The sequence below is a fragment of the Macaca nemestrina genome, chromosome 19 (assembly GCF_043159975.1).
Source record: "Macaca nemestrina isolate mMacNem1 chromosome 19, mMacNem.hap1, whole genome shotgun sequence".
NCBI lineage: Eukaryota > Metazoa > Chordata > Mammalia > Primates > Cercopithecidae > Macaca > Macaca nemestrina.
The window spans coordinates 67,677,676-67,702,602 of NC_092143.1; the positions used below are offsets into that span (position 1 = coordinate 67,677,676).

Sequence of the window (24,927 nt, forward strand, 5' to 3'; positions counted from 1 at the left end):
CCAGCTACTCGGGAGGCTGAGGCAGGAGAATGGCGTGAACCCTGGAGGCGGAGCTTGCAGTGAGCCGAGATCGCGCCATTGCACTCCAGCCTGGGCAACTAAGCGAGACTCTGTCTCAAAAAAAAAAAAAAAAAAAAAAAAAAAAAAAAAAAGATTTTTATTCTTTTTTTAGTTTTTAACCTCTGTAACCAGCATCCTCTTGTAGGCTGGGCGTGGTGTGGCTCATGACTGTAATCCCAGCACTTTGGGAGGGCAAAGTAGGTGGATTGTTGGAGTCTGGGAGTTCAAGAGCAACCTGGGTAACATGGCAAAACTCTGTCTCTATTTTAAAAAAAATACAAAAAAAAATTAGCCAGGCATGGTGATGTGCTCCTGTAGTCCCAGCTCCTCAGGAGGCTGAGGTGGGAGGATCACTTGAGCCTGGGAGGCAGAGGTTGCAGTGAGCTGAGATCACACTACTACATTCCAGCCTGGGTGACAGAGTAAGATCCTGTCTCAAACAAATAAACAAACACTTCTTGTCTAAGAAAAACCTTCTTAAGAACAGGCTGTACTTGCTCTATCTTGTCTCACTTGACCCACAGGACATCGCCTCCACCATCCTTGCAACCCTTCACTGAAACTGCCCTTGTCAAGTTCACTGTTGACCTTCTCGTCGCCAGTACAGTGGTCTTGTCTTAGTTCTCGAAGCAGTTGATCTCTCATCAGTGTTTGACAGTTAATCACTTTTTCCTCCTTGAAATACCTCTTTGAGGCTTCCAGGACACCACACACAACTGGTATACCTCTCTCTCTCTCTCTCTCTCTCTCTCTCTCTCTCTCTCTCTCTCTCTCTTTTTGTTTCCTTTGCTGACTCTTTCTCAGCATTTCTACTAGGACTCAGTCCATGGCTTTCTTCACATTTCTGTCTCATTTTCTCCCTTAATGATGCTATCTAGTCTTTTAATTTTATTTATATTTTTAAAATCTAATTTTAAAAACTTTATTTTTTTTTTGAGACACAGTCCTTGTAGTTGCCCAAGCCAAAACATGGTGTCATCCTTGATTTCCCTTTTTTCTTATATCACATAGTCAGTCAGCAAATCATTTGAGCCTTCAAAATATATCCAGAATCTGACCACTTCTCATCACTCCTCTTGCTATCTCTTACCCATCTCTTATTCTAGTTATTGAAGTAACCTCCGAAGGGATCTTGTTTTTCAGAGTCTCACTCTGTTACCCAGGAGTGCAGTGGTGCGATCTTGGCTCACTGCAATCTCCGCCTCCCGGGTTCAAGCGATTCTCCTGCCTCAGCCTCCCAACTAGCTGGGATTGCAGGCATGTACCACCATGCTTGGCTAATTTTTGTATTTTTAGTAGAGATGTATATTTAGTAGAGGTGAAACCATGTTGGTTAGGCTGGTCTCGAACTCCTGGCCTCCAGTGATCCACCCACCTCTGCCTCCTACAGTGTTGGGATTACAAGTATTAGCCACTGTGCCCAGCTGGGATCTTCTTTTATTCTACTCTTGTCTCCTCCATCCCCTTTTCAGCATTGTAACCACGGGGATCATATTAAAAAGTAAATCAAATAATGTTACTTCTGCCCTTCCTCCACTGGCTTCCCTTTTCTCAGAGTCAAAGCCAGAGTTTCAGCTGTGGTTTGCAGCCCTCTGTGCACATCCCTTATTCACCTCAGTTTCCTCTCACCATGTCAAGCTGCCTTAGTCCCTTAGGTGGCTTTATTCTTAGTTCTGAATTTAGTCTTTATTCTTAAATATTTATTCTTTTTTTTTTTTTTTCAAGATGGAGTTTCACTCTTGCCGCCTGGGCTGGAGTAAAGTGCGTGATCTTGGCTCACCACAACCTCTGCCTCCCAGGTTCAAGCAATTCTCCTGCCCCAGCCTCCCAAGTAGCTGGGATTACAGGCGCCTGCCACTACGCCTGGATAATTTTTGTATATTTTTAGTAGAGACGGGGTTTTGCCATGTTGGTCAGGCTGGTCTTGAACTCCTGACCTCGGTTGATCCACCTGCCTCGGCCTCCCAAAGTTCTGAGATTACAGGCGTGAGCCACTGTGCCTGGCCCCTGAATTTTTATTCTTAAATGAGTGTCATTGTTTAGTGCTAGGAAGGACTGAAAAAGGTTTCAGGAGCATAGGGAAATCAATTGCATTTGAAGAGGCAGTGATGAGATGGGATGGAAGGAGGACGTTGGAGAGTCAATGAAAACCCTGAAATTTAATGTGAGCAAAGACAGTTTTGTAGATCTATGAAACAAAGCAAGAGTATACTATACCATCATGAAGATATATGTCCATGCTTGATCCTGCCTGAGACAGGAGGTCAAAGCTTCACTTCCCTGGACCCTGGAGTGAGAGAGTGATTCAGCCTGGCTATGGTTTTAGAAGTAATTATTGACCATTCGCATCCACATGGGAGCTCCATCCTCCTCCACCTAAACAATATAATAGTCAGACTTGTGTGCAGAAGCGCTCTTACTAGCTGTGAATCATCAGACCCATACTTTTTATCAGCTGTGTGTCAATAGCAGGGGGTCACCTAAAAGCACATACCTTGAAAACAGTTTTGAAGTGAGAACATTGTTGATCCTCTAGCCACAGAAATAGGCATCAGCCAGGTGCAATGGCCCACACCTATAGTCTCAGCACTTTGGGAGGCAGAGGCAGGAGGATCACTTGAGGCTAGGAGTTTGAGTCTAGCCTGTGCAACACAAGGAGACCCATCTCTACCGAAAAAAAAAATTAGCTAGGCATGGTGGTGCATGCCTTTAGTTCTAGCTACTCGGGAGGCCAAAGCAGGAGGATCACTTGAGCCAAGAGGATTGCTTGAGGCTGCAGTGAGCCATGATGGCATACCTGCACTCCAGCGTGGTTGACAGAGCAAGACCCTGTCTCAGAAAAAAAAAAAAAAAAAATCTAATATTTCAGTCTTAAACTAACACATTTTGTTAATTGTAGCCATCCATGCAGTAGCAAAGAGGAAAGAGTAAAGCTCATCCTGTTGAACTGACCAGAGTGTGGCCGATTGAAAGACTGGCTGTCAAGGCCATAATTGTACCCATCTTATAACTGGCTGATTACGTGCAGTGTTCTGTGAATACTAATCATGTATTCCCCACTTAGTGCTGTGTCTTTGCCAGATTGAATTACTGTGCCTTAGGTAACCCCTGTGAAACACAGGTGAGTAACGGGGCACTTTCTAGAAGGAGAGTGTAGATGAATGTGTCGTAGCTGGTTAGCACAAGACTGTGTTCAAAACTGCATTCTCTTGCTGGCACCCATTCACTTTGGAAGTAGTCACTATGGATTTTGCCTTCTGGCCTGAAAGGGAGTGAAATGAGAGACTGCCATATTGAAGTGGTTTGAGGAGACAGATTACTGGAAAAGCTTACATTTGTACTTTAAGGGGCTACAGACACAGATCAATGCGTATGTTTACTGTTAAGCATATGGTGGTTCAGTCCTTAGGCTTTTCTTAATAAAAATTTAAGCATTTTTGTTCACTTGAATGTATGTTGATTTTTGTCATGGGAAAGTCATTGGACTGAGGGTGTATATTCCATATGCAAATTTGAAAGGTAAAATGTCAGCCTTATTCTAGAAAAGTTCTAATGTATAAACACATATACAATTATAATCTAATAATTATAAACACATCTGTTGTGACCCACTAGTTTCTGTGAAGGAGGTTATTTATTCTTTTAGTAATAACTAGGATGATTATTACAGTTTGAGAATTTTAAAAATCTAGTAATCAATATTCACATATTGATACGTAATATAAGTGAAGCATTGTGCCTGGAATTACAAACACATTAAGAGATTGCGCAAAAGGCACTATTTCTGTTACAGCATAGTTTCTAAGCTTGCAACTAAGAATTTGGAAACAGTTCAAAAATAAGGTGAATATTTTATGAAGTTGCACTTTGCATATCTTTCTTAGCAGTTCTACACCAATTTTTTTAATGCAGGATTTCCCCTGGGTGTTCTGAAATGTTGAGATTGTAGAGGATCTGGAATTACATCGTTTCAGTGATCCTTCTGACCAAAAAGTACTAATGGCACTTAAGCATGCCTTCAGATGTTTCTCTAAAGTAACAAGAAAGCTCATTACCAGTGCATTTTCTGTGATGTGTAGTTACTCTCTCATCTATATCACTTACGTGACGGGAGAAATTGCCATTTTGTGGCTATTTTATAATAAGGTATCTTCAGTGCAGAAAATCCTGTTAGGCTTGAAACGAATAAAAGTACACTCAGATCAATTGAAAGATGAAAACAAAGTAAGAAATAGAATGTGGTTAGAGCCCCAGTCTCTTCCTCTCCTGTTTGCAACCCCTTTTACTCTCTCTTAAGAACAAGTGAGAACAGATGTGAATGTGGCAGCAGCAAAGTGATGATTATTTTAGGTGGGTAAAGGATAGATTGTATTTTGAATAAGATTTTTTTTTAGGGGACTGGATATTTATGGGCCTCTGTCATTTATCTTGCTACTTGCTGAAATCTGGATGAATTTAGATATTAAAATGTATGTACTCGTTAAATAGGATACTTTAGTTAATTCTTATATTTAAAGATATGGTGTCAACAGCACATTTACATTTTGATATTGGAAAAGCTAAAAAGGTGAAAGATGCGGTAGGCAGGGGTGAAGAATTTGGATTTTCTTGCAGTGTTGATTTTAGAATCTACAAATATAACAGTGCTGAGAGATCTTTTCAAAGAAAGGATCATTTTGGACATTGCTCAGTTTTGTAGTCCTTATTTTTTATTTTTTATGTTTTTGAGATGGAATCTTGCTCTGTTGCTCAGGCTGGAGTGCAATGGCGTGATCTCGGCTCACTGCAACCTCCACCTCCGGGTTCAAGCGATTCTTCTGCCTCAGTCTTCTGTAGTTGAGATTACAGTCTCCTGCCATTGTGCCCAGCTAATTTTGTATTTTCAGTAGAGACAGGGTTTCACTGTGTTGGCCAGGCTGGTCTCGAACTCCTGACTTCAAGTGATCTGCTTGCCTCGTGTAGTCCTTGTTTATGTAATAGAGAAATGAGTTGTTTAACCCATCTGATGGAGGTAGGACAGCTTTTTTATTTTTATTTTTATTTTTTTGAGTTGACTGTAGCCTTAGTATGCTTATTTCCTCTTCTGGAGATACAATTTAGATTATAGGAATATTCGCAAGTATTTTTCAGATTTTCTAAAAATTGTAGTTATATGTAATTTGTTTTTCAGTTTTTCATGTCTCTTCTGATCTTGATTGCTTACCATTTATTGCGATTTTTATTTCATTATCACAGCTGTAATAATAATAATCTGCCTGCCGTATTGATAAACACTTAAGTGCCCGAGGACTGGAACTTCGGTTTAACCCTGTTTCCACCATGAACTTAACATTTCAGTAAAACTGTATTTTAGGACCTTAGAGTGTTGTACCTGATGTGCAGCTGGCGGGAACTCAGGGTCCCAGAACAGAGAAGAGCCTTCATCCTTGGGGGCCATGGGGAGGAGCATGGGAGAGGGACTGTCAAGAGGTGAAAGGGTTAGATTTCGAAGTGAGTAATGCAGGATTTGTGAGAGAGGCCACAGTTCCCAAAACCTCGAGATGGAAAGTTTGACCTAGGGAAGGTTTTGGATGTCCCTCCATCCAGTGCTTTTCTTTTCTTTTCTTTTCTTTTTTTCCTAACTGAATCTTTTTTTCTTGTTTTTAATTATACTTGAAGTTCTGAGATACATGTGCAGAACATGCAGGTTTGTTACATAGGTACACACGTGCCATGGTGGTTTCCTGCACCCGTCAACCCGTCATCTGCATTAGGTATTTCTCCTAATGCTCTCCCTCCCCTAGCCCCCCACCCCCTCAACAGGCCCCAGTGTGTGGTATTCCCCTCTCTGCGTCCGTATGTTCTCATTGTTCAACTCCCACTTATGAGTGAGAACATGCAGTGTTTGGTTTTCTGTTCCTGTGTTAATTTGCTGAGAATGATAATTTCCAGCTTCATCCATGTCCCTGCAAAGGATATGAACTCAATCTTTTTTATGGCTGCATAGTATTCCATGATGTATATGTGCCACATTTTGTTAATCCAGTCTATTATTGGTGGGCATTTGGGTTGGTTCCAAGTCTTCGCTATTGTGAATATTGCTGCGGTAAACATATGTGTGCATGTGTCTTTATAGGAGAATGATTTATACTCCTTTGGGTATATAGTCAGCATGAGATTGCTGGGTCAAATGGTATTTCTGGTTCTAGATCATTGAGGAATCACCACATTGTCTTCCACAATGGTTGAACTAATTTACACTCCCACCAACAGAGAAAAGCATTCCTATTTCTCCACATCCTCTTCAGCATCTGTTGTTTTCTGACTCTTTAATTATCGCCATTCTAACTGGAGTAAGATGGTATCTCATTGTGGTTTTGATTTGCATTTCTCTAACGACCAGTGATAATGAGCTTTTTTTCATGTTTTTGGCGGCATAGATGTCGTCTTTTGAGAAGTGTCTCTTCATATCCTTTGCCCACTTTTTGATGGAGTTGTTTTATTCTTGTAAATTTAAGTTCCTTGTAGATTCTGGATATTAGCCCTTTGTCAGATGGATAGATTGCAAAGATTTTCTCCTGTTCTGTAGGTTGCCTGTTCACTCTGATGATAGTTTCTTCTGCTGTGCAGAAGCTCTTTAGTTTAATTAGATCCCATTTGTCAATTTTGACTTTTGTTGCCGTTGCTTTTGGTGTTTTAATCATGAAGTCTTTGCCCATGCCTGTGTCCCGAATGGTGTTGCCTAGGTGTTCTTCTACAGTTTTATGGTTTTAGGTCTTATGTTTAAGTCTTTAATCCATCTTGAGTTAATTTTTGTATAAAGTGTAAGGAAGGGGTCCAGTTTCAGTTTTCTGCATATGGCTAACCAGTTGTCCCAACACCATTTATTAAATAGGGAATCCTTTCCCCATTGCTTGTTTTTGTCAGGTTTGTCAAATATCAGATGGTGGTAGATGTGTGGTGTTACTTCTGAGGCCTCTGTTGTGTTCCATTGGTCTATGTATCTGTTTTGGTACCAGTACCATGTGTTTTTCAAACTGTTGGGATACCACCTGGGTTTGTTCCCTGGAGGGGACCGCTGGGAGGGGAGGGGAAAGTCAAAGGAGTGGGGCTTCTGCTCCATTCGATGTCACCCAGTGCACAAATGCTTTCAAAAACATCTATTTTATATGCTGGGATTACAGTTGAGAAATAGGTTCTGCTGTTAAGTAGGAAAAAAAGCAGTTTGAAGATGACTGAGTTGAAGACTTCTGATTAGATTAATAGGTGATAGCAGAAACCTCTTATTTTATAGGACAGGAAACTAAGAAACAAAAGACTTCTGAGAAGACGCTGCTGCTACCTACCACTGGATCCCTGCTTTTCTGCCTCCTGTTTGTCTATAGTGCACATTGGCTCTGGAAATTCAGCAAGATTAAGGAATAGTAGTGATTTCCAGACTACTGATAAGAAAATAGGCAAAACTGTCCCTATCAAATCCAGTACATACTGTATTTTAAGGATTAGGTGACTTGAATTCTAGAGGGTTTTGGTCAACCACAAAGGTTCAGATGCTCTTGCATTAGATAGGAGGAATAGATTGTAACTTCAAACAGTAAAAAATCAAACCAGGCTTTGCCTTTTTGATAATCTTTTGATTTTTTTAGTATACTAAGTTAAAGGTAAAATGTGGAGTTGAAACCAAAATATGGAATTGGAAAATGAAAAATAGGCCAGCCATGGTGGCTCACGCCTGTAATCCCAGCACTTTGGGAGGCCGAGGCGGGCAGATCACTTGAGGTCGTGAGTTCAAGACTGGCCTGGTCAACATGGCGAAACCCTGTCTCTACTAAAAATACAAAAATTAGCCAGGTGTGGTGGTGCACACCTGTAATCACAGCTACTCAGGAGGCAGAGGCAGGAGAATAGCTTGAACCCAAGAGGCGGAGGTTGCAGAGTCGAGATCGTACCACTGCACTCCAGTTTAGGTGACAAAATGAGGCTTCGTCTCAAAAAAAAAAAAAAGAAAAAGAGAAAAATGAAAAATAGAATGTTTATAGTCGTTACCACACAACCTGTTTTCCTTCATTTGATATACCAACTATTACCAACTATTTTGGGAGTAAACTGAGGGATTATATTTTATACTTTGATGTAGTTTGCTTTTTAATATTTAGAATTTTTTAAAATTTTTGTTCAAAGACTTGCTGAAACTGTTTTTATTAACTGAGTACTTAATGTTGAGAGAGAGATTCTTTATGTTTAAAAAAAATTTATATGATTTCTGAATTGACTGATGTTCTTATACCAGGATCCTGATCATTTGAGCTGAATTTGTTTGCTAGTTCTTAATCTATTTTCATTAGCTAAGCTGTTGTGAGAAAAGGCCCCATGGGAAGAATAAAATTAGTTTAATAATTTTGCTCATTCATCCGTGTGCATGCGACATGACTGTTTTCGTTTCTGATGTTGCAATTGAACTGGATCAAAAGCAATTAATTTTCACATCCCCTGAGTAAGTCTGTGTCTCCTGTCACTCTGAAGTCTTTTTTATGTACCTGTTTTCTCCTAGGTGAAGAATTTTAAATTGGAACAAGAGCAAGAAAAAAACAAAATCTTGTCAGAAGCGCTGGAGACGCTGGCCACTGAACATCATGAATTACAGCAGTCTCTGGTGAAAGGCTCTCCACCTACCAGCATCCTTAGCGAGGACGAGTTCTATGATGCGCTGTCAGGTAACTCTGGGATCCTTCCCTCTTCAGTGTTGGTGATTTAAGAGTCCACCACCTAAATGAGCAATGTCCCCTTGAGTCCACCACCTTAGAGCAGATGTCACCTTGAGTTTCCTGGAGTAAACAGATAGCTATGTATCCATATAGCTCCTCAGATTTTTTGTGTGTCGTGTTATTAAGGCTGGAGTCTGAAAGTTTGGAATGAAATTCATCACAGTCTGCCTGTACGGAAGATGTATTCTAGGCTAGGGTTAGAATGCTGTTAAAACTGCCCACATTTGATTTGTCCTTTACTGGGTGACCATTTCCTAGTACCAGGCATTAGCACATATTGTAAGGAGAGACAGACAGACAGTTTCTGTCTTCAAAGAGGTCTTTATATAAAGAATACAGGTAACCAAGTGCAAGTGCTTGGTGATAGCACAGTATGCTAAGTGCCACAGTAGAGATGAGACCACCATGTGTCTGGAGCAGAGAAGAGGAGGTGTTTGACTTTGCCTCAGAAACACACGCTAAAGCGCGGCATAGCATTTCTGCAAGGAGCATGGACTCCAGAGCTTCTGTCAGTAGCCAGCTGTGTGACCTGGGGCTTGTTCCATGACCCCTCTGTTCCTAGTTTTTGTCGTGTCCATTTCAGCAGGTGTGTGATGACTAAATGAGTTTCTCTGTTTAGATAGTGGTTAGAACAGTGCCTGGTGGTACTCAGTGCTAAAAAATGGGGAATGCACGTGGAGATTTGAGGATGAGAGGAGGTACTGCTAAGTAGTTTTGACCTTTTTGGAATTTACTTTCAAATTTTTTGAGGCAGGTGTGGGTGGGAGAAGGGAAAGGAACATGGAAAGGGTGGTTGGAGATCAGTGGGACTGAGAAAAATTAATTGTTTTATGGGAGAAAATGAAATGCATATATAATAGGTGAGCATATACAGTTACTGAGTTTCACAACACTTGATCACAGACCCAAGAAGTCTTGGTGTTTTGGAAGTGAAGGATCAAATTCATAATAGGAAATGAAAGAGAGGAAGCATGGTGAGAGGAGAGATGAAGACTGAAGATTAGGTTAAGGAAGTTAAAGAAAATGGTATAATACAGGACATGGAAAATGATGTTGGTGGAATGTAGATTGACGGGGAAGTGATTAATTGATTAAGACAAACAGGAACATTAATAGAGGTTTGCTAGAAGTAAAGGGAAGAAGTAATTTTCATAGCTAGATTTGGGAACAATTGGACAAATAAGATTATAATGATGATGGGCTGTCAATTAAATACAATTAAATACAGGATTTGTGAACAGAGTGACTCGTGTTGGGAAGAGAAGGTAGGATTTGAGATTGATGGAATGAGTGACAAGGCAAGGGAAGTATTTTAGCCTGTCTGAGGGAGGTCGGAGGGAGAATGAGTGACACTTAAGACTGCTGACATTTATTACACATCTACCCTGAGGCCAGTCCAGCGGTGCTTCCTCTATGGAGAGCATCCAAAAAGGAAAATTGCAAGAGGGATTCTAGGTTTAAATGCATACAGCTTGGAATATAAAAGACCTCAGATACTTCAGTTGCGCATCTTGTATATTCTTTTTTAAAAATAAAACTTTATGGCCGGGGTGGTGGCTGAGCACCTGTAATCCTAGCACTTTGGGAGGCCGAGGTGGGAGGATCTCTTGAGCCCAGAAGTTCGAGACCAGCCTGGGCAACATGGTGAAACACTGTCTACTAAAAATACAAAAATTAGCCGTGCGTGGTGGTGCACGCCTGTAATCCCAGCTACTCAGTAGGCTGAGGTGAGAGGATCGCTTAAGCCCAGGAAGTAGAGGTTGCAGTGAGATGTAATCATGCCATTGCACTCCAGCCTGGGGGCCACAGAATGAGACCCTGTCTCAAGCAAACAAAAAAACCTTTAAAAAAATTTTTTTAAGAACCCCATGTTTGTTCTAAATAATTCAGTATAGAAGTATGTGAGAACCCAGTGAAATTCTCTTCACCCCTTATCCCAATTAATCGTGCACTCCTCTTCCTCAGAGGTTCTGATTAACAGCTGGATATACTCTCCTACAGACCTTTTTTGAGCATCACATATATATGTGTTTGTGTATATATAGTTTTTTTTTTTTTAAGTCATGAATGGAAGGAGTGGTGTAATTGCCCTGGACTTGCTTTTTCCTGACAACTTGTCTTAGAAATCTTTCCTGTCAGTGTTATAAGCTCTAGCTCATTCTTTTTCAAGGTTGCATAGAAGTCCATGATATAATTATGCCACAGTTTCCTTAATCCTTCTCTTCTTGATAGACGTCTGGCAGCCACTATCTTTCTGTTTCTCAGTAATATTTTAATAGTCATCTTCTCTGGGAGGAAGAGAGAAAAAGAACCATCGTCCCTAGATCAGAATTGGCAAATACATTTCATCTCAAGTGCCAGTTCGGATTGTTTTGCAGTATCTGCTGCTTTGTGGATTGTTGTGTTGAGGAGGATCCTGAGGCTCAGTCCGAGTGCCTGGGCTCAGCCGCACATCCTGCCATGGCCATAGGAAATGGAGCGAGGGTCAGGTGCCAAGCATTTTCTCCTCCTTGCCTTCAGTAGCACACCTGAGTTTTGTTACATTTTCATGAAAATAGTAGCCCTGGCCGGGCGCGGTGGCTCACGCCTGTAATCCCAGCGCTTTGGGAGGCCGAGGCGGGCGGATCACAAGGTCAGGAGATCGAGACCACGGTGAAACCCCGTCTCTACTAAAAATACAAAAAAATTAGCCGGGCGTGGTTGTGGGCGCCTGTAGTCCCAGCTACTCGGGAGGCTGAGGCAGGAGAATGGCGTGAACCCGGGAGGCGGAGCTTGCAGTGAGCCGAGGTCGCGCCACTGCACTCCAGCCTGGGCGACAGAGCGAGACTCCGTCTCAAAAAAAAAAAAAAAAAAAAAAAAAAAGAAAATAGTAGCCCTTCTGTGGCTACTCCTACTATTTCCTACTAAAAATCTTGCAATAATTTGGTACAGTGTAGAAACTGCATTAAAATGAAGAGTCAGATGCCCTATCAAGTGCTGACTTGCTGTTGACCTAGCCACTCAATTCATTGAAATCATCAAAGCCATCATGTGGGAATGACTTCATCTTCCCGCTCTAGTCTCTACACACCAGCCTCCATCCCCATTTCTTCCTTCACTCTATTACAAGAGAACAAATGGTTCCCCCTCATTAAGGCCATCTCTTCCTCATTTGTTCTGATACCCGTCTCCTTGTGACTTCTCAAGGAGACTTTTGTTTAGTTATTGCTTCCTTTACCTACACTTTCAATATTGTAAACTTTAAATACTAACTTAAAATTCCTGTATTAGTCTGCTATTGCTACTACAATAGATCACCACAAACTTAGTGGCTTAGTAGATAGTGCAAATATATTCTGTTCCAGTTTGGAGGTCAGAAGTTCCAACATCAAGGTGTCCGCAGGGCTGTGTTTCTTCTAAAGGCTCTAGGAGAGACTGTTTCCTTGCCTTTTCTAGCTTCTAGGGACCTGCCTGCATTCCTTGGGTCAAGGCCCCATCCTCCATCTGAAAAGCTGGCAGTGGGGTATCTTCCAGTCTCTCTCTGACTGTCTGTGACTCTGGCCCTGCTCCTTCCCTTTTTTAAAGACCGATGGCATTACATTGGACCTACTCAGATGATCCAGTATAATCTCCCCATCTCAGTATACGTAACTTAATCATATCTGCAGAGTCCCTTTTATTATGAAAGGTAACATATTCACAGGTTCCAGAGATTAGAACATGGACTTACTGGGGAAGCCCTTGTCCTGACTGCTGCAGTCCCCAAATTCGTATCTCCAACCTTGATCTCTTGCTAGAGACTTAACGTATTCAGCTGTCAGCTTTATGTACAAAAAAACAAATGCATGCTCTTCCTCCCAGATCCTGTTTCTCCTTGAGTTGGCCTCATTTTTGTAAATGGCACCTCTTTCATCTCCTAAAGCCAGAAACTGGTAGTGATTCGTGACATTCCTGTGAGACATAGAATCAAGGCCTGGCCATTCTGCCTTCAAATCATATTTTGAATTCATCTATGTTTTACTAATGGAGGGTAGCGGTTAAAAGTATAGATACTGAAGCTGAAGGCTCTTGCTCAGTCGAAGCTCTACCAATTCCCCTACCCTTGGGAAAGTTACTTCACTTTCCTGTGTCTCATTTCTTCATCTGCAAATGGGTCATAGGATCATTGCAAAGAATTAACTAATGCATATCTGTAGTGTACTTAAAACAGTGCCAGACACCCTAAGGGGCCGGCAGATGTTAGCTCTCATTATCGGCACCCGCACTGCACCTCCTTTTGTCTGGCCTCTTAACTCATCTTGGTGCTCCCAGCCTTGGCCTGCTGAAGTTCATCCTGTACGCACCATCCATAGTGATCCTTTGTTGCCAATCATATCATCGCATTCCTTCACCTAGAATTCTTCAGCGGTTTCTCCTTGCACTGAAAATGCAACTCAGATGCCTTCACGGACCTCCAAGGCTCTCGACATGATTCAGACCCTACTGCCTCTTCACACTCATCTTGTCCCCTTGTTCCCTCCACTTACTGCACCGGTGCCTCCTCCAGGCCTCAGATGCAGTAGTGATGCCAGGCAGTTGAATGCACAGTTAGATAAGAGCAAGGAAAAGTATACAAACCTCCACTTCATTTGAAGCTTAATTTTAACCCCTAAATCGTGACAATAGATTAAATCAAGCCTATCCTGATATGGAGAAGGTATGAAAAAAAAAAAATTTTCAAGTTACTTTTCTTAAAAGATTTAAAAAATATTTTCACTAAATGTTTAATCTTTTAAAAAGTTGTTAACTCGTGTTACTTTAAAATAAAGGGATAACTTCATTAGATCTAAAGTCCATGTGGTTTCCTGTTTCCCTTTCTCATATCCCTTTAAGCTTTTTCAGATAAGCAAGATCAATGGAAATCTACTCATACGGTGGGTGAAGCAAGCCTTGATGCGGAGCCAGCAGTGTAGGATAAGAATTTTTCCAGCCCCCTGGGATCCCCCCGGGATCGCTTGAGAAAATTATTTTTCCAGTATGCTCAGTGATGAAACATTTCATAAAGCTCCCTAAAAGCACACAGATTTTTTTTTCCCACAATGTGATTAAATTCTGTTGTGTAAACTTATTTAAAAGGAGATAAATTTAATGAAGCATCACATTTTGTCCTCATTGTGTGTGGGTGTGGGAGTGGGCGTGTTTAAGGAATGAAGTGGTTATGTCGAGAGAAATTTCGGATATAGCTGTAAGGGAACACTTCCTGGGAAAGGGGCTAGACATTCATGCGCATTGAAACAAAAAGATTTCATGAGAAACCACTGTGGATAAACCATTCTGCAAATAAGGTTATAGAAATACTTTATAGAAGAAGAAAGTGGTTCTTCTGTATATATTTCTACCTTATCAGTGTTGCTTTTTCTTTATGCTACTTTGTCTACCAAGGCTCTCAAATATCTCTTCTCCTGGTAGCCTTTCCTGACTCCTCCAGGCAGAATTAGTTTATTCTTTGTGTTTCCTTCGGTTTATGCTTCTTTTATAGCCTCCTTGCATTTTGTCTCTAAGATAATAGGACCCCGCAGAGGCTCACACCTGTAATTCCAGCACTTTGGGAGGCCAAGGCGGGTGGATCACTTGAGGTCAGGAGCTCGAGACCAGCTTGGCCAACATTGTGAAACCCTGTTTCTACTAAAAATACGAAAGACTTTATACAGGCATGGTGGCATGTGCTTGTAATCCCAGCTACCTGGGAGGCTGAGGCAGGAGAATAGCTTGAACTTGGGAGGCAGAGGTTGCAGTGAGCCAAGATCATGCCATTGGACTCCATCCTGAGCAACAGAGACTCTATCTCAGAAAGAGAGAGAGAGAGAGAGATAATAGGGACCATATCTGTTTACATCCCTGAAGTACGTAGCACAGAATCAGTTCTCTAAATGTTTGTCGAATGCAGGTTGTTGAAGAAATGTCATTGATATTTCTGTCTTCCCTAAAAATATATTGGTATTCAATAATGAGCCTAAGATAATCAGGAATGCATGGTGATTTTATGCATCTATATTCACCACTTTGGATTCTGTAGGGGAAAGTAGGGATGGGCAGCAAAGGAGGAAGGAGGGATGAGACAGTATTAATATTAGAAAATGATGTTTGTTCCCAAGGGGCTTACAATCAAGTTGGAGATAGGATACTTGCTACCAGCGAGGCGGCAGATGAAAAGTAGTTAAAGGAGAGAAAGCTAAAGGTACGCAATTTCAGGAATCTCTAATAATCTTCTAAGGAGTTGTTTTTTAAACATTTATTGCTTGTTAAATAACTAATTTCATGGTGGTGGTTCTTTAATACCAGTCTGAGAGCAGTTTCACGGAAAATTCCGGCTCTTTGAATACCGTAAGTTCAGAACGCATTATTTTTCCTACTGTGTGTTCATTTTCCTTTTTAGAAACATGTTGAGAGCAGTTGCTCCAGAAAGGCTTTCTTGCTAAGCCGTCCCCTTAATGCTATTTTGGTTGAAATGTGCATGAATAATGCATAAAATCCAATAGTGTAGATGGGCAAAACCAATAGATAGTTATACCATGAAACTGCAACCAGTTTTAGCATTTCTCAGCGGTCGTAAGAGTACATCTTTTAAATCTTGAACACTTGGAGGGCACCAGCCGTATCTCATTCATCTTTCCAAACTGCTTCTGCAACTTGCACTTTACCTGATGTGTAGTAGGTACTTAGTAAATGTTGACTTATTACATCGAAGTCACATGAAAATATTTTGTTTTCTAACTATGGATTGTTCTGCAACTGGCCTTTAGTTCTAGAATTGTTTTCTTTGTAGAGTTCATGCATAATGTGACCTTCCTAAAAATAGTGTTGAGAAACAAGACAAATTGGGAAGCTCTGGATTTGGTAGCCCAAAATAGATCCACGTAAGATTTCCAGTAGCCCACACACTATGGTTTGTGTAACTCCTCATCTTCAATTACATGTGCAGATTTTGCAGGTTGTAGAAAACAGTAGTAGATTTAGTTGCTTGGGGACAAGCCGGTACTTTTAAGAAACTCTGTCACAAGCAATACCCTACTATTTGGCTAATTTTGACCTTGGACATCATTCAGAGAGGATCTGTCTAGAACGTCTCCGACTCTTGTTGCTTGCTGCCAAGAATCTGTTTCAAGCTTTTCTCACTTCCTTAGTAAATTATTGTAGCAGTCTCTTGGCAGCCCCCTCTGGACTCAGCCTGGTTTTCAGTTTATGATTCACCTTAAATGTGTTAGGTTGTGTTTACTTTCTTTGTGTTCTTCATATTTACTGTGCTATTTCTGAGCTTATGCAGTTGTACCTCAAGGCTAAATAAAACTTTGGCACTGATATTTTCAGCTGTACCTTGGGTTGCTTTGGCCATTTTCAGAACATGCCTGGTACGTGGGAAACTAAACAATAAAGGTATTAAATTAAGCATGTGTGTGTTTCCTGGCTGTTTTCTGTTGCCTTCAGTAACAGGAGGAAGGGTGACTTGGACGTTATCCACAGTTCTTCCCCATCTTGCTGCTTTGTGTACTATTTGTTCTCAGGCTGGTTTCCAAAGGTCAGGATAAGAAAGTGCTTATCAGGATAACTTACAAGAATTGTTGGCATGTTTATATTGTGAACTTTATGGCCTCTTCTTTCAGCCTTTTAATAGTAGGAAAAATTAACAAATCAAATCTTGGAAAGTTCTCTCACTCACTTAAAAAAAAGAGCCTAGCGGTCAGGATCTTCTTAATTCTAGAGTAAAGTTAAAGTCACCCTAACCCAGTGATAGCTGTTCATTGGCTTCCATTCCATTTTGATGGGAAAGGAGACTGTGTTCAATCTGAATGTGTTTAAAATAATTCTGAGTTCTAACATGGACAGAACTTTAAAGATCTGAGAGCAGGTGCAGTGGCTCACACCTGTCATCCCAGCACTTTTGAGAGGCCAAAGTGGATGGATCACTTGAGATCCATAGTTCAAGACCAGCCTGGCCAACATGGGAAAACCCCGTCTCTACTAAAATACAAAAATGCTGGGCATGGTGGTGGGCGCCTGTAATCCCAGCTACTAGCGAGGCTGAGGCAGGAGAATTGCTTGAATCCAGGAGGCGGAGGTTGCAGTGAACTGAGATCACGCCACTGCACTCCAGACTGGGCGACAGAGCAAGACTCTGTTTCAAAACAAACAAACAGAAATAACTTTAAAGATCTGGGCCATTGTAGAGCTATCACATTAAAGCAAACTTTGTGGGATTTTAAATTTTAATTCTATTAATACTGCTGTTTTAATTGAGGAACTAATCAGGTAAATATTCTGTCCACCTTCAATGCTTCTGTAAACTAGAGCATTTATCTTGTAAAATATATGTTTTTCAAAGTGTTATTCTGACACTTCTTAACGTTTTTAAGAGACAGGGTCTCGCTCTGTTGCCCAGTCTCAAACTTCTGGGCTCAAATGATCCTCCACCTCAGCCTGCTGAGCAGCTGTGACTACAGGTGCACACCACTGCACGTGGCTTGATGGTTTCCCTATAAAATATAATCATCAACTGAGTCACCTGAACCCTTTTGGAACTAGATGAGAATAAACACACCCACAAATAAGTGCTTATCAAGTATTCCATTTCCCGTCATTACTCAGGGCTGCACAGATTTTCCTAAGTGCTCATCAAAAGTTCAGTAAATAATGTAGGGCTATTTCATAAATCTTTTATGCTGTTTTTCAGGGGTCAGAAGTATCCTAAAATTTTTGAGTGGCTTTGCCTGTTATAGAAACGTATATGTTTGTTAAGGGGAAAATCAAAAGAATAAGACAGGCTGCCATTGTCTGAAATCTAGCTATGTATATTGTAAAAATACCTTCCTTCTGCTACATTAAAAAATATGGCTCTAGAAAAATCAACCAGTTTTCCTGGAAGTGAGGTAAGAGTTAACCAGACCAGAATATAGTTCATGCATCCAACATGACAGCTAGCTCATTGACTTTTAGTGACAGGTTTTTTGTATGTTTGCCTGGGTTTTGTTTGTTTGTTGTTGTTTTTATTGTGGTAAGATATACATAACATAAACTGTCCAGCATGACCTTTTTTGAGTGTACAATGCAGTGAGATTAAGTACCTTTACTTTCCTGTGCAACCACCACCACCACCATCTCTCTCCAGAACTTTTTCGTCATCCCAAACTGAAACTCCATCCCCATTAATTACCAACTCCCTGTTCCTCCCTCCTCCCTCTCCTTTTTGTCCTGAAAGCCCGAGTATTGTGGCCTCACCCTCCTGCAAGAAAGCACTGCAACTAGCACATGGGAGGCAGGATGCACCTCTTCCCATTACTTCATGCTTTCGACTAAGGCATTAATATGTTGCCTACTAACATTTCGATATTTATATGTGGGGGGAACATTGAAGAACCCAGAATTTTAAGATTGAATTATCGGTGGGGCATAGTGGTCCATGCCTGTAATCCCAGCACTTTGGGAGGCCAAGGTGGGCAGATCATCTGAGGTCAGGAGTTCAAGACCAGCCTGGGCAACATGGTGAAACCGATCACTACTAAAAGTTCAAAAATTAGCTGGGCATGGTGGTACGTGCTTGTAGTCCCAGGTACACGGGAGGCTGAGGCATGAGAATTGCTTGCGTAGGGGAGGCAGAGGTTGCAGTGAGCTGAGATTGTGCCACTGCACTCCAGCCTGGGCGACAGAGCGAGGCTTCGTCTCAAAAAAAAAAAAAGCAAAAAGTAAAAAGATTGGCCGGGCGCGGTGGCTCAAGCCTGTAATTCTAGCACTTTGGGAGGCCGAGACGGGTGGATCACGAGGTCAGAAGATCGAGACCATCCTGGCTAACACGGTGAAACCCCGTCTCTACTAAAAAATACAAAAAACTAGCCGGGCGAGGTGGCGGGCGCCTGTAGTCCCAGCTACTGGGGAGGCTGAGGCAGGAGAATGACGTGAACCCGGGAGGCGGAGCTTGCAGTGAGCTGAGATTGTGCTACTGCACTCCAGCCTGGGCGACAGAGCGAGACTCCGTCTCAAAAGAAAAAAAGAAAAAAGATTGAATTATCACTTCAGAGGTACTGAGATGTAGCACTGATTTGTTTTACAGGGAGACTTGAAAATAACTTCTGTGGATAGGCTTTGACTTTCATCAGCAACCTCCACAGTGGCTATGCCCTCTTTAGTATTGGGCTAAACATGTTTAAACTTAAATATCTGTAGATCTGCGAGTCTCCACATGAAACGATGCCGTACTAGCGATAGATTGGTGTGACCAAGGCTTTGAAGGTATAAGCTCTCAAGAATGGTTCTCCGTTACTGACAGAGTAAGCCCAGACTATTTCACACTATTGACGTTCCACATTTCTCTATTCATTGCACTAGAAATCACTGAGCTTTGGCTTTTAAGCAACTAGTTTTTATTTCACAGGCACTGTAAATCATGTAATTGATGTTTACTTCTTTGCCTTTGAAACAAGAAAGCTCAGAGTTTATGGTTTCTCTCTAGTGAGTATACAGAACCTCGTGACATGTATTGGGAGACTACCTTATCCCTAGCTTCATGTTATATTTCTTCCCACTACCTGCTTTTTTTTTTTTTTTTTTTTGTTTGGAGACAGATTCTCGCTGTCTCACCCAGTCTGGAGTACAGTGGTTCAATCTCAGCTCACTGCAACCTCCACCTCCTGAGTTCAAGCAATTCTTCCCGCCTCAGCCTCCCAAATATCTGGGATTGCAGGTCAGTGCCACCATACCCAGCTGATTTTTGTATTTTTGGTAGACATGGGGTTTCATCTTGTTGGCCAGTCTGGTCTCGAACTCCTGACCTCAAGTGATCCAACCTCCTCAGCCTCCCCAAGTGCTGGGATTACAGGTGTGAGCCACCACGTCTGGCCTGCATTGGATTTTTATCCTATATAGTCAGCTTTAAGACTGACTCACAGTCTCATGTCCGCCCATTCTGTGCCTTCCACTGCCATCTCACTGCACACTGCATTCCTTGCTGTGTTGGCCATGGTGTTCTTATTGCTTGGGACAGCTCCTGTATTGTAACTACCCTCGTCCCCACTCTTACTCCTTGTCAGCAAACTCAGCACAATCATCAGCCACAGTTCTTTCCTGATACAACATTCTCCACTCTTTAAGTTGACTGATGCCTCCTTTGTGGCCCACGGCCCCCATTCAGACTCCTAGAGAAATCTGCTGAACTCGTTTGTTCACGAAACAGTTCCCCGCTGCCGGGCCATGCGCAGGGACCAGATCTTATGCTTCCTTCACTTCACAGGCCTTGCACGATACAAGGAAGGGAGGAATGAATTCAGTAGCATCAGATGTGGTAGATGAGTCACAATAAGAATTGAAAAATGACCGTTGGACTTTGCAATGTGGAAGTAATTGGTGACCTTTCTCAGAACCCTTCAGGGGAAGGGTGGGGATAGCCTGACTATATTATAGCAAGAGGTTTGAGGGCAAGGTATAGAGGAGTAAGGAGGGGGGTGGGGGAGGGGGAAGAAAGAGGTGGAGGCACAGGGAGACAGGGAGAAGAGTGAGGACAAAGAGGGGGTGCGGAACGGGTGAATGAGGGGCTGCTAATCACAGGACAGGGGTCTGCACTGTCATCTGTTGGAGCATCCCTAGGGGTCAGGGCATTGGTCCCACGCAGAGGTTCTCAGTGTGACTGATGAGTTTGTGGGTCGCAGATCTTAAGCCTGTGTAGTCACTGAGTTGAAATCTTGTTCTGTGAAGTCCGTCTTTGCTTCATAGAAGCTCTTACTGTTTCTTGTTTAATGTTTGTGTCTGCTTTTGCTAAAAGAATTATTTTTAGGTGGGCACATCCCTGCCTTATGATTGATGTCTCTTAAATTGCAAACACACTATCCTGTGCATAAATGCTTTTGAGGTATTTTGCTTCGTTGCTTTGTTTTCATGACTTCTAAATCATAAACTAATACGGCATCTTAAATAATACCAGTACAGATGAAATTATTTTGACTTTTTACATTTTTTATTTTTCTCAAGTGAAACAAACTTCAAAATGTTGGAGTGGAACCGCACTCACCCGTCACCCCACCAACCCAAGACAGCCGTTATCATCCCTGATGTAGGTCTTGTTCCGCCGCCTCCTGGAGCACCTCTCTCACCTCTGCCGAGCACCAATTCCACTGTTTCAAAATTTGCCATTGTGCCATCTCTCCTTTGCAGCCTTTCCTGACAGCCCTGTGCCTACTCCAGAAAACTGACCGATCTCTTTCCACACGTGCCCTCAACAAACTTCTGTCATTGTATTGCTCCCATTTTTTCAGACATCTGCTTACCTGAACCAGACTGGCCTTTCTTCAATGCAGAGAAATTATTTCTTTGCTTGTATTTTAGAGTTGCAAAGCATTGTCCTGGTTTTTTTTGTCTTAGCATTATGTATGTTAAAAACAATCTTCTATTTCATTAAGTTGTTCATGTAAACATAATGTTAACGTATTTCATCTGACAGGCACCTGTCTCCCTCTTGTTGGCTATTTAGGTGTTCTTTAATTTTTTTCCATTGATAGTTTGTTTCCTTCTGCCAAAATTGACAATGAAAAATAAATGTCTCTTTAAATGTATTATTAAAATATTCCATTTCTGGCCAGGCGCAGTGGCTCATGCCTGTAATCCCAGCATTTTGGGAGGCTGAGGTGGGCAGATCACCTGAGGTTAGGAGTTTGAGACCAGCCTGGCCAACATGGTGAAACCCCATCTTTACTAAAAATACAAAAAATTAGCTGAGCATGGTGGTGCACGCCTATAGTCCCAGCTACTCGGGAGGTTGCGGCAGGAGAATTGCTTGAACTTGGGAGGCAGAGGTTGCAGTGAGCTGAGATTGCACCACTGCACTCCAGCCCGGGCGACACAGTGAGACTCTATCTCAAAAAAAAAAAAAAAAAAAATCTGTTTCTTTGTTATAAGGTATAGGACAGAAGAAAACTATATTTTCAGAAATTTTACTAAAGTTATATTTATTATTATTTTTTTTAATTAATTTATTTTTTTTTGTTTTTTGAGACGGAGTCATGCTCTGTCGCCCAGGCTGGAGTGCAGTGGCCGGATCTCAGCTCACTGCAAGCTCCGCCTCCCGGGTACACGCCATTCTCCTGCCTCAGCCTCCCAAGTAGCTGGGACTACAGGCGCCCGCCACCTCGCCCGGCTAGTTTTTTGTATTTTTTAGTAGAGACGGGGTTTCACCGTGTTAGCCAGGATGGTCTCGATCTCCTGACCTCGTGATCCGCCCGTCTCGGCCTCCCAAAGTGCTGGGATTACAGGCTTGAGCCACCGCGCCCGGCCTAAAGTTATATTTATAGAAAACAAAACTTTCCCAACATTAAAAGCCTTTCTGCAAGTAACTTAGATCATTCATAGGGTCCAGCGTTGAGAGCTCAAGGTGCACGATCTAACCTGCACCTAGGCTGGTCCAACTGTCGTTCTCCGGAGTCAGCCTAATGTGGTAACAGTACGGTTCTGTGATTTTTGCTGAATTATGTAATGCAGTAGTGGGGAAAGAAAGCAAAGGGGGGGAAAAAATAAAACGTTTTTATTTCCTGACCAGTTTAGCTGTTATACAGATTTAGCAGATTGTTGATAAATTTGTTGAAATAGGAAGTTTGCTGGACTGTGTATCAGAGCCTTTCCTAGAACTGAGGATGAGGGAATGGCTTGTCCTCTGCTTAAGATGGGAAGTTGGAGGTCATCGTGAATTTCCATTTTAATAAAAAACTCAGGTACCATTTAAAGTTTAGTGGAGACAGAGTGACTGCTGTTTTGAGCCAAAATACATAAAACATTAAACAAGGAGTCAGAAAACCTGGGTTCAAATCATGTCTTGCCCACTCACAAGCCATGAGAGACCGTTAGTACACTTGTTAATAATCACATTGTCCCGCCTCACCTCCACTAAAGCATCCTTGTGATGCTCAAAAGAGATGAAGAATGTAAAGGTGCCTGGAAACTCTACTGTCATGTACAAAAATGCATTGTCTTCTTCCCAAACTGGCAGACGGCACCACTCTGAATATATAGCCAACTGGAAATGTGACTTTTCCATCCTAAGAATGCCTGCCTGGCAATTAATATAGGGATGCTTCAGGCTTTGTCCTTGAGAATTTAAATATTATCATCCTGGAAAAAATATTTTTAAAAGTATTTTATTTATTTTTGTATAGAGACAGGGTCTCACTCTGCCCAGGCTGGAGTGCAGTGGTGGGATCATAGGTTACTGCAGTCTCAACTCCTGTCCTCAAGCGATCTTCCTGCCTCAGCCTCCCCAGTAGCTGGGACTACAGGTGCACACCACCATACCTGGCTGTTATTTTTTTTGTTTGTTTTTAAACTTTTTGTAGAGATGAGGTCTTGCTATCTTGCCCAGGCTGGTCTTGAACTCCTGTCCTCAATCAGTCCTCCCACCTCAGCCTCCCAATAGTGCTGGGATTACAGGTGTGAGCCACTGACCCGACCTTTTTAAAGTATTTTAAAATTACTTTGCTTTTATGTCTACAGTATTGGATATAATTTATACTTCTCATAAGGACACTAGCTACTACAGTTTTTTCATTATGCATGAGTTTTAAAAATTAAAAATTTTTTGGAAGTTATACTTAAGATGCTTTGTGAGGGAAGAAAGAGGTGGAAATTTTGGGGGCAACCACTGAATATGATTTCATAAAGAACTGGATAATCTTTGGAGATGTTTTTACTATGTAAGATCTGTTTACTTGTAAGCTTATATAAGTGTACATCTGTTTGATAAATCCACTTCAGCCTTATATTGGGTGGAGGTTCTGTGAAATCCCTGAGGAGGTAGTTAACGGATGGATTGTTGAGGGACAAAGTAGGCTGCTTAGGTTTCAAAGCCTGAGGCATGAAGGGAGGGATCCATTGTTACGGAAGCCTCACACCCAAGTTCAATTCATTAACTATGAACCTGCTCTGCCACAGATTCTGAGTCCGAAGGGTCCCTGAGTAGACTGGAAGCAGTGACAGCACACTCCTTTGAAGAGGAAGGAGAGCATTTGGGCAGTAGAAGACACAGAATGTCCGAAGAAAAAGACTGTGGTGGCGGAGACGCTCTCTCCAATGGCATCAAGAAACATAGGTAGGATTGCCTCTGACAGTTGTCACTGCCGCCTTTTTACGATAAAGTACATTTGGACTCATAAAGAAATGTATGCCCTGTCTTCATTTATCCCCACATAGGGGATTTATATTGCTATATCACCTCAAAGAAAGCGTTTAACTTACGTACTTTTTCCTCTATCCATTTAAGAGAATCATCTATAATTGTAGGAACAGAGCACAAAACTTGGGTTTAGCGACCATGTTCTTAGAGGGGCATATAAATCCTTGAGTTGGTGATTTAGAAAGGTTATTCAGAACTACCTGTTGAAACTGATCCTATGCGCCCTTTCTCATCATACATCTTTTATGACTCTGCCTTCCATTGCTATTTTAGTTTCTGGTCATTTGATCTTCCAGTTGGTTTTATTAAGAATGAATGGCGATATTGCCAGCCTATTGATGCAGTTTAGTTAAATTTCAACAAAGACATTTATTAAGACCCAGGACTTGCTGAACACACCTGTTTTATACTGTCTAATAACATTAGTATGTTTTTATCCCCTTGAGGGCTTAGTCCTAGAGATTGTCCCAATTAATGAGATGTAATAGATACCCACAGTTCTCTGATTTCAGCCCGTTTACAGAGACAGCGGTGTATATGTGTGCTAGTGTTCATATGGTAAAATATTTTATAACATGATCAGTGAAGGCCTGTTATCATTGTAAAAATTACTTTTTGGGTAAAGAGTTATTAGTGGTAATTTCTGGAAAATAGTTTTTTGTTTAATATTTGTAGGTCGTGTAACTCTGATTCCAATTCTGTACCTTGATTCTGGCCACAACTGGTTTTGACTATTGTTCTAGGAGAAAAACGCATGCATCACTTCACTGGCTTGTGTATGTTATCCCTTTGTTAGCAAAATGTCTCAGTTTGTATTCATTTTTCAAAGATCAGTGAGTTTTAGGTAACCAACTAGATCAAAACACAGTTTTCTTTCGTTGGGTTAGAGGTTGTCCTCTAAACATGCTTATAATCGCAAATTCTGTGTCCAGCACTGAGTGTCTTTCTTGACTCCCTCTGTAGTTA

General features: G+C 41.6%; 1 protein-coding gene across 5 annotated transcripts in view; it reads left to right on the plus strand.

Moving 5' to 3' along the window:
- Positions 1-24,927, plus strand: part of LOC105465188 (oxysterol binding protein like 1A) — a 226,096-nt gene that overhangs the window by 138,015 nt on the left and 63,154 nt on the right. For all 5 annotated transcript variants that reach the window (XM_011713465.2, XM_071085524.1, XM_011713491.3 and 2 more), the window contains 2 exons: positions 8,591-8,753; positions 23,721-23,877. In XM_011713465.2, coding sequence (XP_011711767.1) covers positions 8,591-8,753; positions 23,721-23,877 — 320 coding nt within the window. The remainder of the gene's footprint in view (positions 1-8,590; positions 8,754-23,720; positions 23,878-24,927) is intronic.